This window comes from Erinaceus europaeus, chromosome 8 (assembly GCF_950295315.1).
Source record: "Erinaceus europaeus chromosome 8, mEriEur2.1, whole genome shotgun sequence".
Lineage (NCBI taxonomy): Eukaryota > Metazoa > Chordata > Mammalia > Eulipotyphla > Erinaceidae > Erinaceus > Erinaceus europaeus.
Window position 1 is genome coordinate 429998 of NC_080169.1, and position 16117 is coordinate 446114.

General features: G+C 56.3%; 2 protein-coding genes across 2 annotated transcripts in view; one reads left to right on the forward strand and one right to left on the reverse strand.

The window, feature by feature from the left end:
• The window catches only part of NOD1 (nucleotide binding oligomerization domain containing 1), a 36697-nt gene extending 25892 nt beyond the window's left edge, over positions 1-10805 (reverse strand). The window contains exons 1-2 of the mRNA XM_060195786.1: positions 10478-10805; positions 8281-8455 (exon numbers count right to left, since the gene is read on the reverse strand). Coding sequence (XP_060051769.1) covers positions 8281-8455; positions 10478-10654 — 352 coding nt within the window. The 5' untranslated portion in view covers positions 10655-10805. The remainder of the gene's footprint in view (positions 1-8280; positions 8456-10477) is intronic.
• A 3098-nt stretch (positions 10806-13903) lies between these two features.
• The window catches only part of LOC132539838 (keratin-associated protein 10-4-like), a 9642-nt gene continuing 7428 nt past the window's right edge, over positions 13904-16117 (forward strand). The window contains exon 1 of the mRNA XM_060195763.1: positions 13904-14053. Coding sequence (XP_060051746.1) covers positions 13904-14053 — 150 coding nt within the window. The remainder of the gene's footprint in view (positions 14054-16117) is intronic.

A 16117-nucleotide genomic window follows, 5' to 3' on the forward strand; every position in this document is an offset into this window, starting at 1 on the left:
ACAAGACAAACACACAGAGCCGGACCCTTAGGACATGGGGCAGACACCAAAGCTGGACCCTTAGGACACGGGAGAGACACACAGAGCCGGACCCTTAGGACACGGGGCAGACACACAGAACCGGACCCTTAGGACATGGGACAGACACACACAGCCGGACCCTTAGGACACGGGACTGACACACAGAGCCGGACCCTTAGGACACGGGACTGACACACAGAGCCGGACCCTTAGGACACGGGACAGACACACAGAGCTGGACCCTTAGGACACAAGACAAACACACAGAGCCGGACCCTTAGGACACGGGACTGACACACAGAACCAGACCCTTAGGACATGGGACAGACACACAGAGCCGGACCCTTAGGACATGGGACAGACACACAGAACCGGACCCTTAGGACACGGGACAGACACACAGAGCTGGACCCTTAGGACACGGGACTGACACCAAAGCCGGACCCTTAGGACACGGGACAGACACACAGAGCCGGACCCTTAGGACACGGGGCAGACACACAGAGCCGGACCCTTAGGACATGGGGCAGACACACAGAACCGGACCCTTAGGACACGGGACAGACACACAGAGCCGGACCCTTAGGACACGGGACTGACACACAGAGCCGGACCCTTAGGACACAAGACAGACACACACAGCCGGACCCTTAGGACATGGGACAGACACACAGAGCCGGACCCTTAGGACACGGGACAGACACACAGAGCTGGACCCTTAGGACACGGGACTGACACCAAAGCCGGACCCTTAGGACCCGGGACAGACACACAGAGCCAGACCCTTAAGACACGGGACAGACACACAGAACCGGGCCCTTAGGACACAAGACAAACACACAGAGCCGGACCCTTAGGACATGGGGCAGACACCAAAGCTGGACCCTTAGGACACGGGAGAGACACACAGAGCCGGACCCTTAGGACACGGGGCAGACACACAGAACCGGACCCTTAGGACATGGGACAGACACACACAGCCGGACCCTTAGGACATGGGACAGACACCAAAGCCGGACCCTTAGGACACGGGACTGACACTGAGCCGGACCCTTAGGACACGGGGCAGACACACAGAGCTGGACCCTTAGGACACGGGACAGACACACACAGCCGGACCCTTAGGACATGGGACAGACACACAGAGCCGGACCCTTAGGACACGGGACAGACACACAGAGCTGGACCCTTAGGACACGGGACTGACACCAAAGCCGGACCCTTAGGACACGGGACAGACACACAGAGCCGGACCCTTAGGACACGGGACAGACACAGAACTGGACCCTTAGGACACGGGACAGACACACAAAGCCGGACCCTTAGGACACAGGACAGACACACAGAGCCGGACCCTTAAGACACGGGACAGACACACAGAACCGGGCCCTTAGGACACGGGACAGACACACAGAGCCGGACCCTTAAGACACGGGACAGACACACAGAACCGGGCCCTTAGGACACAAGACAAACACACAGAGCCGGACCCTTAGGACATGGGGCAGACACCAAAGCTGGACCCTAAGGACACGGGACAGACACACAGAGCCGGACCCTTAGGACACGGGGCAGACACACATAACCGGACCCTTAGGACATGGGACAGACACACACAGCCGGACCCTTAGGACACGGGACTGACACACAGAGCCGGACCCTTAGGACACGGGACTGACACACAGAGCCGGACCCTTAGGACACGGGACAGACACACAGAGCTGGACCCTTAGGACACAAGACAAACACACAGAGCCGGACCCTTAGGACACGGGACTGACACACAGAACCAGACCCTTAGGACATGGGACAGACACACAGAGCCGGACCCTTAGGACACGGGACAGACACACACAGCCGGACCCTTAGGACACGGGACTGACACACAGAACCAGACCCTTAGGACACGGGACTGACACACAGAGCCGGACCCTTAGGACACGGGACAGACACACACAGCCGGACCCTTAGGACACGGAGCAGACACACAGAGCCGGACCCTTAGGACACGGGACAGACACACAGAACCAGACCCTTAGGACATGGGACAGACACACAGAGCCGGACCCTTAGGACACGGGACAGACACACAGAGCCGGACCCTTAGGACACGGGACTGACACACAGAGCCGGACCCTTAGGACACGGGACAGACACACAGAGCCGGACCCTTAGGACACGGGACTGACACACAGAGCCGGACCCTTAGGACACGGGACTGACACACAGAGCCGGACCCTTAGGACACGGGACAGACACACAGAGCTGGACCCTTAGGACACGGGACTGACACCAAAGCTGGACCCTTAGGACACGGGACAGACACAGAACTGGACCCTTAGGACACGGGGCAGACACACAGAGCCGGACCTTTAGGACACGGGACAGACACACAGAGCCGGACCCTTAGGACACGGGACAGACACAGAACTGGACCCTTAGGACACGGGACAGACACACACAGCCGGACCCTTAGGACACAGGACAGACACACAGAGCCGGACCCTTAAGACACGGGACAGACACACAGAACCGGGCCCTTAGGACACAAGACAAACACACAGAGCCAGACCCTTAGGACATGGGGTAGACACCAAAGCTGGACCCTTAGGACACGGGACAGACACACAGAACCGGACCCTTAGGACATGGGACAGACACACATAACCAGACCCTTAGGACATGGGACAGACACACACAGCCGGGCCCTTAGGACACGGGACAGACACACAGAGCCGGACCCTTAGGACATGGGACAGACACACAGAGCCGGACCCTTAGGACACGGGACAGACACACAGATCTGGACCCTTAGGACACGGAACTGACACCAAAGCCGGACCCTTAGGACACGGGACAGACACAGAACTGGACCCTTAGGACACGGGACAGACACACAAAGCCGGACCCTTAGGACACGGGACAGACACACAAAGCCGGACCCTTAGGACACAGGACAGACACACAAAGCCGGACCCTTAGGACACAGGACAGACACACAGAGCCGGACCCTTAGGACACGGGGCAGACACACAGAACCGGACCCTTAGGACATGGGACAGACACACACAGCCGGACCCTTAGGACACGGGACAGACACACAGAACCAGACCCTTAGGACATGGGACAGACACACACAGCCGGGCCCTTAGGACACGGGACAGACACACAGAGCTGGACCCTTAGGACACGGGACTGACACCAAAGCCGGACCCTTAGGACACGGGACAGACACACAGAGCCGGACACTTATGACACGGGGCAGACACACAGAGCCGGACCCTTAGGACATGGGGCAGACACACAGAACCGGACCCTTAGGACACGGGACAGACACACAGATCCGGACCCTTAGGACACGGGACTGACACACAGAGCCGGACCCTTAGGACACAAGACAGACACACACAGCCGGACCCTTAGGACATGGGACAGACACACAGAGCCGGACCCTTAGGACACGGGACAGACACACAGAGCTGGACCCTTAGGACACGGGACTGACACCAAAGCCGGACCCTTAGGACCCGGGACAGACACACAGAGCCAGACCCTTAAGACACGGGACAGACACACAGAACCGGGCCCTTAGGACACAAGACAAACACACAGAGCCGGACCCTTAGGACATGGGGCAGACACCAAAGCTGGACCCTTAGGACACGGGAGAGACACACAGAGCCGGACCCTTAGGACACGGGGCAGACACACAGAACCGGACCCTTAGGACATGGGACAGACACACACAGCCGGACCCTTAGGACATGGGACAGACACACAGAACCAGACCCTTAGGACATGGGACAGACACACACAGCCGGGCCCTTAGGACACGGGACAGACACACAGAGCCGGACCCTTAGGACATGGGACAGACACACAGAGCTGGACCTTTAGGACACGGGACTGACACCAGAGCCAGACCCTTAGGACATGGGACAGACACACAGAGCTGGACCCTTAGGACACGGGACTGACACCAAAGCCGGACCCTTAGGACACGGGACAGACACAGAATCAGACCCTTAGGACACAGGGCAGACACACAGAGCCGGACCCTTAGGACATGGGGCAGACACACAGAACCGGACCCTTAGGACACGGGACAGACACACAGAGCCGGACCCTTAGGACACGGGACTGACACACAGAGCCGGACCCTTAGGACACGGGACAGACACACAGAGCCGGACCCTTAGGACACGGAGCAGACACACAGAGCCGGACCCTTAGGACACGGAGCAGACACACAGAGCCGGACCCTTAGGACACGGGACAGACACACAGAGCCGGACCCTTAGGACACGGGACAGATACACAGAGCCGGACCCTTAGGACACGGGACAGACACACAGAGCCGGACCCTTAGGACACGGGACTGACACACAGAGCCGGACCCTTAGGACACAAGACAGACACACACAACCGGACCCTTAGGACATGGGACAGACACACAGAGCCGGACCCTTAAGACACGGGACAGACACACAGAACCGGACCCTTAGGACACAAGACAAACACACAGAGCCGGACCCTTAGGACATGGGGCAGACACCAAAGCTGGTCCCTTAGGACACGGGACAGACACACAGAGCCGGACCCTTAGGACACAGGGCAGACACACAGAACCGGACCCTTAGGACATGGGACAGACACACACAGCCGGACCCTTAGGACACGGGACAGACACACAGAACCAGACCCTTAGGACATGGGACAGACACACACAGCCGGGCCCTTAGGACACGGGACAGACACACAGAGCCGGACCCTTAGGACATGGGACAGACACACAGAGCCGTACCCTTAGGACACGGGACAGACACACAGAGCTGGACCCTTAGGACACGGGACTGACACCAGAGCCGGACCCTTAGGACACGGGACAGACACACAGAGCTGGACCCTGAGGTCCAGCTGAGATCAACAAATGGCAGCACTGCAGTCTGGAGTCCCGGGCTCCACCCCTCAGACTCAGCAGTGGCATTCCTTATGCCCACGTGACTGGAAGCCAGCGGCAAACACAGGTCCCCTCGCATGCAGGCTGAGTCAAACCACAGCCCCACTGCCCGACCCAGCCCCCCGGCTCCCATTGACACAGGGGCTGCAAGTGCAGGAAACAAGGACAGGAAAGGGAAACACAGAGTGAAAGTGAAACTAGGCCTGGGCGGGGCGAACTGCAGCAGAGTCGGGCCTGGGGCCTGGGCTGCCGGGCCCTGGTGGTGAAAGGGGCCTAGTGAGTGGGCGCAGATGCAAAGAGTGGGAGCAGAGACACTGTCCCACACGCCTAAACTGTCCTCTAGAGCACCGAGCCCCATAAAACGGTCAGAAAAAACCAAACATTAAATAATTTTTCACATGAAACGCTTCCCTTTTGGCATTTATTTATTTAGTGTGGATAGAGACATTGAGAGGAAGGGAGCCTACTGGGAGGAAGACAGAAAGAGAGACACCTGGGGGGCTGGGCAGTGGCGCGCCTGGTTAAGCGCACAGCTTAGCAAGTCAAGGAGCCGAGTTTCAGTTCCGGTCCCCACCTGCAGGGAGAAGCTTCACGAGCGGTGAAGCAGGGCTGCAGGTGTCTCTCTGTCTCTCTCCCTCTCTATCTCTCCCCCCCTTCTCAGTTTCTCTCTGTCCTATCCAAAAAAATGGAAAGAATGGCCACAGGAAGTGGTGGATTTGTAGTGCCAGCACTGAGCCCCCAGCAATAGCCCTAGTGATAATAAAAGAAAGAAAGAAGGAAAGAAAGGAGGAAAGGGAGAGAGAAAGAAATGGAGGGGGCAGGCAGGCAAAGACGCCTGCGACAACAGCGTCACCACACTGAAGCTGAGAGCCGCAAGCCCAGGCCGCAGCACCATGAACGCCGTCCCCAACCCCACCCGCAGCCACGCACCTGTGTGGTGTCCACGGCTGCTGTTAGCGCAGCCTAGGAGGTCCTGAAGGGCAAGGACCAGGGCCCACCCGCTGCCCAGGGCACCCTGGCATACAGCGCAGCACCCTGGCACTTGGCGGCACATGTCAACCTCAACAGCAAGTTAAGTCAGGCAGAAGTGGAAAAACAAGATCAGAAACGAAAACACAAGTCGAACCTGAAATGGAATGGGCGTATCGCACCCAAGTAAAAGACTCTGGGGTGGGTGGGTGGGTGGGGAGAATACAGGTCCATGAAGGATGATAAATGACATAGTGGGGGTTGTATTGTTAAATGGGAAACTGGGGAATGTTACGCATGTACAAACTATTGTATTTACTGTTGAATGTAAAACATGAATTCCCCAATAAAGAAATAAATTTTAAAAATAAAATAAATAAACAAACAAACAAAAACCCAGCAAGTTAAGGGGACCAAGAGACACCCCGTCCAGGAGACACACAAGTCTCCACCCTGAGGACTCAGGTCTGAGCCGCCTCCTACCACCACCTGGGAGCACCTGCAGGCCAGAAGCTTCAGGGGCAGTGACGCAGCGCTGCGGTGTCTCCCCCTTCTTCCATCTCAGAAAAACAAAACAAAACAAACGAAGAAGCAGTCCACTGAGAGTGCCGGGCTCACACAGGCACGGAGCTCCAGCACCAAGCGGGAGCCCAAAGATCAGTGGGGGTTGCTGCGCCCATCAATTCATCGCTGACACCACGGGGCGCCGTGCAGCTCTGGCGGTAAAGCTGCACCCAGAGAGGCCACCGGAACGCTGTGCTTAGGGTCAGGGAGACACAGAGAGAGCGCCTTGCAGCAACACACAGACTTTCAAGCCTGAGGCACCGGAGGCCCCTGGTTCAATCCCCAGTACCACCATAAGCTCTGCTGAAAATGTGAGTGTGTGTACGTGTGTGTACGTGTGTGTGTGTACACGTATGTCCTGAGTAGTAGTATGTCATGTTAAGCACACATATTACAATTTTCAAGGGCCTGGGTTCAAGCCCTGGTCCCCACCTGCAGGGGGGAAGCTTCATGAGCAGTGAAGCAGGGCTGCAGGTGTCTGTCTGTCTCTCTCTCTATCTCCCACTCTCCTCTCAGATTCTCTCTGTCTCTACCCAATAATAAATAACTCAAATTAAATATCTAAAAAAGAGAGTGTGTCCTTTGCGCACTTAGCCAGGTGCACCACTTCCTGACCCCCCTTCTCCTTTCCTCTCAGCTTTTCTCTGTCTCTATCCAAAATTAAATAAATGAACTACTTAAAAGTATTTTTTAAATTTTTAATATTTATTTGTTTTCCCTTTTGTTGCCCTTGTTTTTTTATTGTTGCTGTAGTTATTATTGTTGTTGTTATTGATGTCAATGTTGTTGGATAGGCCAGAGAGAGATGGAGAGGAGGGGAAGACAGAGAGGGGGAGAGAAAGACAGACACCCGCAGACCTGCTTCACCGCCTGTGAAGCGACTCCCCTGCAGGTGGGGAGCCGGGGGCTCGAACCGGGATTCTTAATGCCAGTCCTTGTACTTCGTACCACGTGCGCTTAACCCACTGAGCTACCACCCAACTCCCTATTTAAAGATATTTTAAAAGAATTTTCCCTAGAATCAAACCTGGAAAATATCTGAAAGGGAAGGAAACTTGCTTGCCTGTATCAGAACGGGAAGTGAGAGCTCAGAGGGGAGCCCACCCACCCTCTGCCACCAGACCAGCCGCACGCGCTAGCCCATCAGTCGCCTAGGGGCTGGGCTGGCCAGCTCTTCTTTCTTTGTTTCCTTTCTGTCATCACCAGGGCTTCACTGCTCCAGGTCAGCTTTTTTTGCTTAAAAGAGAGAGACACCTCCCCGGAGCCCTACCTCACTAGGGACAGACAGACACAGGCTGGGGGTGTGGATCCACCTGCCAACACCCATGTCCAGCAGAGAAGCAGTGACAGAAGCCAGAGCTCCCACCTTCTGCTCCCCATAGAGAATTCTGGTCCAGGAGCCAGAGGGATAAAGAACAGGGGAGCTTCCAGTGGAGGGGATGGGGCACGAGATTCTGGTGGTGGGAGCTGTGTGGGATTGTCCCCCTCTCATCCCACAATCTTGTCAATCATTATTAAATCACTGATAAAAGCAAGAGACAGAGGCAGAGAGACAGAGGGGGAGAGGAAAGACATCCCAGCATCAAGGTCCAGCCCTGAGTGGCTGTCTTGTCAGCCCTTGTTCTCATTTCTGAAAACCACATAACGCCTGACACTGTAGGTGGGGCTGGCCGGACACGCCGGTTCTCAGGCTGCAGCTACAGCATCCCCAGCCCCTGGGACCCTCCCGGCCTGGGGCCCGCAGTCCACTTGGGGCTGACTCGTACCCGGGTCTGTGTTCACAACGGTCTTGGTCCGGATAAGCCCGGAAGCGGAGAAGCCGATCTCTGACAGCCAAGGCCGGAGGTCCACGTAAGCGTCTTCCAGTTGCTGGAGCACGTAGAGGAGGAACTCGGACACCTCCTCGCCCTTGCTCTGCACCAGGTCCAGGATCTTGCGCACCTGGTAGTGACACAAACACGAGAACGGGAGGGGCGTCGAGGACAGACACACAGCAAGGCCTGGGCCTCACCCAGCTGGGTCAGAGCCTGCGCACGGAGGTGAGGATGCAGGGAGGCGTCATCTAGCGGAACACAGCCCAGCAGCCCTCCAACAGCCTGAAACTCAGGGGAACTCAGCAGATCCGTGCTACCCTTGGGATTATCTCCCTCCTTCTCTCTCTCTCCCTCCCTTCCCTGCTTTTTCTCTGCCCCTGCCTATCCTTTGTCTTCCCCCTCTCTCATTTATCATACTCCACTTCCCCCCCCTCCCCCCTCCCCCATCTATTTTAGCTAGAGCCTCTGCTTAGCTCTGGCTGATGGTGGTGCAGAGGATTGAACCTGTGACCTCAGAGCCTCAAGACTGAAAGTCTTGGAACCAGGTGGTGGTGCATCGGTTGAGCTCATATGAGACAGTGTGCAAGGACCTGGGTTCGAGCCCCTGGTCCCCACCTGCAGGGGGGAAGCTTTGCAAATGTGAAACAGGGCTGCAGGTCTCTCCCTCTCCCTCACTCCCTCATCTCCCCCCTTCCCTTTTGATTTCTGGCTGTCTCTATCCAATAAATAAATAAACATAATTTAAAAAAGAGTGGGGCCCTGAGTCTGATGTTCAGCACAGCGTATGCCGGAGTGATGTGCCCTCTCTCTCTCTCTCTCTCATAAATAAGTAAATAAATAAATCTTGCAACCCAGGAATTGAGGTGGTGGATAAAGTATTGGGTTCTTAACCATGAGGTCCTGAGTTCAATTCCTGGCATCAAATGTGATGTTTTCTCTCTGTGTGTGTGTCTCTCTCTCTTTTAAGGAATTTTAAACTTTATCAGGAAAATTGAAAACACCCACACAGTGGAGTATACATAGGCCAAGAAAGAGAGAAAGAGAAAGTGTCTGGTGTTCTCTCGCTCTCTTTAGTAAATACATAAATCTTTTTTAAAAAGGGGAACCAGGTGGTGGCACAGCGGGTTAAGCACACGTGGGGTTAAGCACACATGGCGAAAAGCACAAGGACCGGCGTAAGGATCCCGGTTCGAGCCCCCGGCGCCCCACCTGCAGGGGAGTCGCTTCACGGGCGCTGAAGCAGGTCTGCAGGTGTCTGTCTTTCTCTCCCCCTCTCTGTCTTCTCCTCCTCTCTCCATTTCTCTCTGTCCTGTCCAACAACAACGACATCAATAACAACAACAATAACCACAACAATAAAACAACAAGGGCAACAACAGGGAATAAATAATAAAAGAAAGAAAGAAAACACACAGAGAACTGAAGGGTGGCATGTGGGACTGGTGCGTGGGGCAGAGGGCTGAGCTGAAGGGAGTCTGCGCTCACCCAGCAGGTCCACGTGGGCACAGAACACATGACTGCACACCCAGCGGACTCCAGTGCGTGTTACTGTTAGTGTGCACAGAGACAGACGAGTGAGTGGGTGAGTGAGAAGAGCTTCCCTCGATGCGCTGGGGGCCGGGCTCACACAAAGCAGTGTCCTGTCCACGTGGGGCCCTGGCCCCAGCCCGAGTTAGTTTCTGCCCTACACGGACAGAGCTGCAGAGAGGATCCCACGCAGAAGGGGCCGCAGGCTGGGTCTAGCGTCCCTGCACATGCCACAGAAACACCCACGCAGCGATGTCTTCAGCTCTCCACCTGAGCTATTTCTCTTCTTTTCTTTTGCCTCCAGGATTATTGCTGGGGCTCGGTGCCCGCACAGCAAATCCACTGCTCCTGGAGGCCATTTTTTCCTAACTGGATAGGACAGAGAGAAATGGAGAGAGGGAGGGGGAGAGAAAGAAAGACAGACACCTGCAGACCTGCTTCAGCGCCTGTGAAGTGACTCCCCTGCAGGTGGGGAGCCGGGGGCTCGAACCGGGATCCTTAGGCCGGTCCTTGCGCTTGGTGCCAAGTGCGCTTAACCCGCCGCGCCACCGCACGGCCCCCCACCTGAGCTACCTGTCCGTCACCCCAACCCCATGCCGCCCCCGGAGCCCCCGGCCCGCACCTGGTCGGGCTTGGTGGGGCAGGCGCGCACGATCTCGGCGTCCTCCCCCGAGAAGTAGCCGCTGTGCAGCAGGTTGTCCAGCAGGCACCGCGTGTTGCCGATGTGATGGACCAGCAGCTCTCGGTGCACCGTCAGCAGCTTCCCGTGCCCGGCGGGCCCTGCCGCAAGGACTGCCATGTCACCGGGGCCCCACCTGCCCGGGGCGGCGAACGCAGGTGGCGGCTGCTCCGCCCGACATCCTCGTCTTTGGCGACCGTGTTGTGTTTCCGGCCGGCCGGAGGGCGACTGGGGCTCGGGTGGGTCCCCGGGGTGCAGACCCTGAGGGGACAGACAAAATCAGCAAGGAAGCCAGAGCCACGCAGAAGCCCGCAGAACCTCTCCGCCCAGAGCAGCAGCCGTGCGAGACCCGGGTGCACAGCCCACGCGGGTCTGCGGAGCTGGGACGGTGCGGACACAGAGCTCTGGGGGTGGGTGAGGTGTGGAGCTGGTCCTGTCGGCTTACGGTCTGTAACTGTTCCTCACAGAGGGAAAACAAAAGATGTAGTTGATCTGTTTGAGAACATCTTAAATCTGAAAAAAGCTAGGGAAGGAGCGGCCTTTTCGCTGGTGACTGTTTCTCACGCCACGGTCCGATTCCCCGCGAGGCCCGGAAGGGGAGTCACTCGGCGGGGTCGCCCTGTCTCTCCGAACCCCCGCTCATCTGGAAAGAGGCCCCAGCTTCACCCAAGGCCGCTGGGTCTCATCAGCCCTGTCGTCCCCACAGAAATAGCCACCTGCCTTCCAGCCGTTCCCCAGACACTGTCTCGGGCCTCAGAGGCAGAGGCTGGAACGCAAGCCTCCTGACTGGCCACCTGTGCACAGCAGTTCACCACATGGAAGGCGACGGGCTGTTGTGCAGTTCCTAACATCCTGAGTGAAATCTGCAGGCCGCGTGCAGAGGAAGAGGGGACAAACGAAACCCAGCCGCCCTGGCAGACCGAGTCCAAGGGTCCATCAACCGGCACCCGGATCACTGTAGAGAGAGCCACCCAGCCCCTGGGCACCTGACTCCCAGCAGTGCCCACAAGAACCAGGCACCTCCTGGCTCTGCGCGGGGCCCTTTCACCCCATGGCAGGGTGTGCGCCTGGACAACTGGCACTGTCTGACTGTCACACTCGACAGACAGACAGAAGATGGCAGCTCAGCCAGGGTCAGGGTTGCAACGTGCTGGGCGGCTCCCATGGGTGGGGCTCGCCCAGGTCCCTGGGGCCTGAACAAGCAGAATGGAAGTCAACCCTCTGAGGCAGCTCCAGGAATTCCCAGAGAAAAACACCAAGCTGATGGGAGGCAGGGGGCAAGTCCCATAAGAGAAGAAAAGACAGAGGGAGGGGGAGGAGGAGAGGGGGAGGGAGAGGGAGATGGATGGGGAGGGGGAAAGGGGAGGGATAGGGAGAGGGGAGGGGAGAGGGGGAGGGGGGAGAGGGAGGGGAGGGGAGAGGGAGGGGGGAGGGAGAGGGGGAGAGGGGGAGGGAGAGGGAGATGGATGGGGAGGGTGAGAGGGGGAGGGAGAGGGAGGGGAGGGGAGAGGGAAGGGGGGAGGGAGAGGGGGAGAGGGGGAGGGAGGGGGAGGAGGGGAAGAGGGGGAGAGGGAGGGGGAGGGGGAGGAGGGGAAGAGGGGGGAGAGGGAGGGAGGGGAGGGGGAGGGAGATGGATGGGGAGGGGGAGAGGGGGAGGGATACGAAGGGGAGGGGGAAAGGGGGAGGGGGAGAGGGGAGAGGGAGATGGATGGGGAGGGGGAGAGGGGGAAGGATAGGAGGGGGAGGGGGATAGGGGGAGGGGGAGAGGGGGAGGGGGAAGAGGGGGAGGGGAGGGGAGGGGGAGAGGGGGAGGGGGAGAGGGGGAGGGGAGGGGGAGAGGGGGAGGGGGAGAGAGAGGGGAGAGGGAGGGGGAGGGGGAGAGGGGGAGGGGGAGAGAGAGGGGAGAGGGAGAGAGAGGGGGAGGGAGAGGGGGAGAGGGGGGAGGGGGAGAGGGAGGGGGAGGGGGAGGGGGAGGGAGAGGGAGAAAAAGAAAGAAGCAGGGCCCAGGCAGTGGCACACCCGGCTGAGCACACACATCACCGGGCACACTTGACTGAGCGCACACGTACAGTGTGCAAGGACCTGGGTTCAAGCCCCGGGTCCTCAGCTGCATGGGGAGACTTTGCAGGGCTGCAGGGGTCTCTCTGTCTCTCCCCCCTCTCTATCTCCCTCTCAGTTTCTCTCTGTCTCTATCCGAATAATAAACAAAACAAAAGAAAAGAAAAAGCAAGAAGAAGGAGAAATGACGATAACGATGTGGCGGGGCTGGGATTAGCCTCCTGCCGGAAGCCGTGTCCCCAGGCAAAGACAGTGAGGAGAGCTGAAGTCAGACAGCTTGCCTGGACATGCGGACGTGTGTGCCAAGCCCAGTGTGAGCACCTGCTCGCGGCAGGCAGCTGCGCCATCCACGGCCCCTCCCGCTGTCTCCACCTGCAAGGGGTGCGAGTGGTGAAGCAGGGCTGCAGGTGTCTCTCTCTCTTCCTTTCATCCCTTTCCCTCTCAATTTCCAGCTGTCTCTATCCAATAAATAAATAAAGATAAAAAAAAAAAAAGACTAAGGACGCTTCAATGGAGGGGAGGGGACAGGGAACTCTGGTGGTGGGAGCTGTGTGGAATTGTGCCCTGTTATCTGACAATCTGGTTCATCATTCTTAAATCCCTAATAATCTTTTAAAGAGTCTTAGTTGAGTTCAGTTCTAGTCTTCAAAGCGCACTTTTGGGGCTGATGGTGCACCGTTCACTATGTGCAAGGTCTCGGGTTCAAGCCCCTACTCCCCACCTGCAGGGGAAACTTCACAAGTGTGACACAAACGAAACTGCTCCATTTGCTACGATCTCCTTTAGAAACAGTGTACAGCAATTCCACAATTTCTTCACGTGTAAGATCATTGTTATTCCTGACTTCATAATTCAAGTTCAAGAATGTTTCTCTCAGGCTTGCTGCATCTACATCTGTACCAGACCGAAACGACATTCCAGTACTTTTATGAAAGTTTTTATTATTAAATTATTATACATAAACCCATTTCAGGGTAATCCATTTTGTAACTATTGTCCAAGGATATACCAGAGTCTACTGACTTGCTGCCATGTAAGTTCTTCATTTCTGAATTTTTAATGATTTCGAATCCACTGAGTTTTCACTGTTCTCCATAGATACTTTTATAAACGCACTGCCTGAACTATGCAACCTACTCCTCGCACCGCTCCACTCCTGCAGCTTCCGCCGCCGCCCACCCCAGGGTGAAACAAATACTGTAAGTGGCTCTCTATCTCTCTCTCTATCTGTCTCTCTATCTCCCTCTCCCTCCCCCTCCCCTCTTAATTTCTCTCTGTCCTATTAAAGAAAAAGAAGTGTTTTATGGGGACATGACATTACCGCCCGCCCGCCCGCTGTTTGAAGAGCAGCATGGCGAGAGGAGTGTGGCTGAGAGGGAAGCTGTCCTCTCTCGGTGCCATGTGGGCTCGCACTTCCCCAGCTTTGTGACGCACCTGCTCTGGACTCCTGGAGCCCGAGAAGTAGCCCAGGGACCCGGCGAGCTTCTCACTCCGCTTCTCGACCGGGCAGCACACACCTGTCTGTCTGCCACAGCCAAGACCGGCCTCATCCAAGGCGGCAGCTCCATCTGACTGACCCAACATCAACCACAAACACAGTGCGTTTTTCCCACCGCCGGGGTTATCACAAGGACTCAGCACCACATGGACCCACCGCCATGGTCCTGTGACTACGTTTTCTTAATAGAGGGAGACAGAGCCAGAGGAAGAGTGACAGGAAGAGAGAGACACCTGCAGTCTTGCCTCCTGCTCATGAAGCTTCTCCCTGGGGCTTGAACCCAGTCCTTGCGCACAGCAGTGTGCGCACTCTGCACTGTGTTTCTGCCCAGTCTCACAGCGTCTTCTGAGGAGACACACATGAGGGCCGGCTGGTGGCAAACTGGGTTAAGCACACATGGTGCAAAGCACAAGGACCAGTGCAAGGATCCTCGATCAAGTCTCCAGCTCCCCACCTGCAAAGCAGGTCTGCAGGTGTCTGTCTTTCTCTCCCTCTCTGTCTTCCCCTCCTCTCTCAATTTCTCTCTCTCCTATGCAACAGCAACAACAATAACAAAAAAAAAAAATAACAGCAACAACAACAACCATGGAAAAAATGGCCACCAGGAGCAGTGCATTCGTAGTGTAGGCACTGAGACCCAGCAATAACCCTGGAGGCAAAAAAAATAAGACACACATGACCCACAGACATATGCAGAAATGCCCCACTTCACTCATCGTTAGAGAAAGGAAACTCCACCTCACACCTGTGTGAATGGCCTTCATCAACAACCCAGGAAACGACAGGTGTTGGAACGGCTGTGGAGAAAGAGGAACTCTGATTCAGTGCTGGTGAGTATGTAAGGTGGGGCAATCCTTTTGGAAGACTGTAAGGAGAGTCTTTAAACAAATAAAAATGGAGTTACCTATGACCCAGCAATACCACTTAGGCCTTGATCCTGTGGCCACTCCAATACTGATTGAAAGGGACACGTGCAGCCCTGTGCCCAGAGCTGCGTTATTCACAACAGCCAAAGAGGGGAAGCAGCCTAAATGTCATCAGATGACTGGCTAGAGAAGTTATGAGACACCTGCCTTCCCTGGGCAGACGCCCTCACCCCTGTGTCCTGGAGCCTCCCCTCCCCAGAGCCCTGCCCCACGAGGGACAGACAGACACAGGCTGGGGGTGTGGATCCACCTGCCAATACCCATGTCCAGCGGAGAAGCAATGACAGAAGCCAGAACTCCCACCTTCCGCTCCCCGTAAGAATTCTGGTCCCTGCTCCTGGAGTGGGGAAATGTCAGGGGAGATGCCCAGAGGGCTCTGAGCTCCAGCTCCACTGAGAGCCCAAACACACGTCATCAGGACTCTGGCTTTTTCTGCCATCACTGAAAGGGAAGCGGTCTGGAACACCAGAGGAAGTCAGGCGCTGCTCTGCCTATCTGAACGGGAAGAGGGAGGACACCTGCAAGTAGCACTAGGTGTCAGTGTGACTTATAAAGTGAAGGCAGCACCACAGAGGTAGAATCTCTACATGTGCGTCATAGAGACAGGCAGACAGAGTCAGCTCCTATCTGTGCCCTGGGAAGAACTACTGCAGCTTCCACAGGACGGGGACGGGGACACAGAACGCCGGTGGTGGGAACAGTGTGGAATCATACCCCTATTTTCTTATAATTCTGTGAGTTAATATTAAATCGCTAATTAAAAGAAGCCGTTGTGGGGCATGTACTCTATGGAATACTACTCTGCAATTAAAAAGATGAAACTGTGTCCTTTGGGGAAAAACGAAGTGGAGGTGATCACACTTGGTGAGATAACCAAAGTGAAAGACAGTGGCTGAACACGAAACTGGGAGCAACTGAGCAGGAAGCTGAGACTGGTTTTGCATATCCACAGATAAAAGAGACAGAGACGGCAGAGAGAAAAACAGATACAACAGAACGGAGCTTCTTTCAGTGTGGTTGGGCCAGGCTGGAACTGGGCTCCGGGCAGACGACCAGTGCTCTCTCCACTCTGCTACCTGGCCTCCCCCAAGCTTGCTTTCA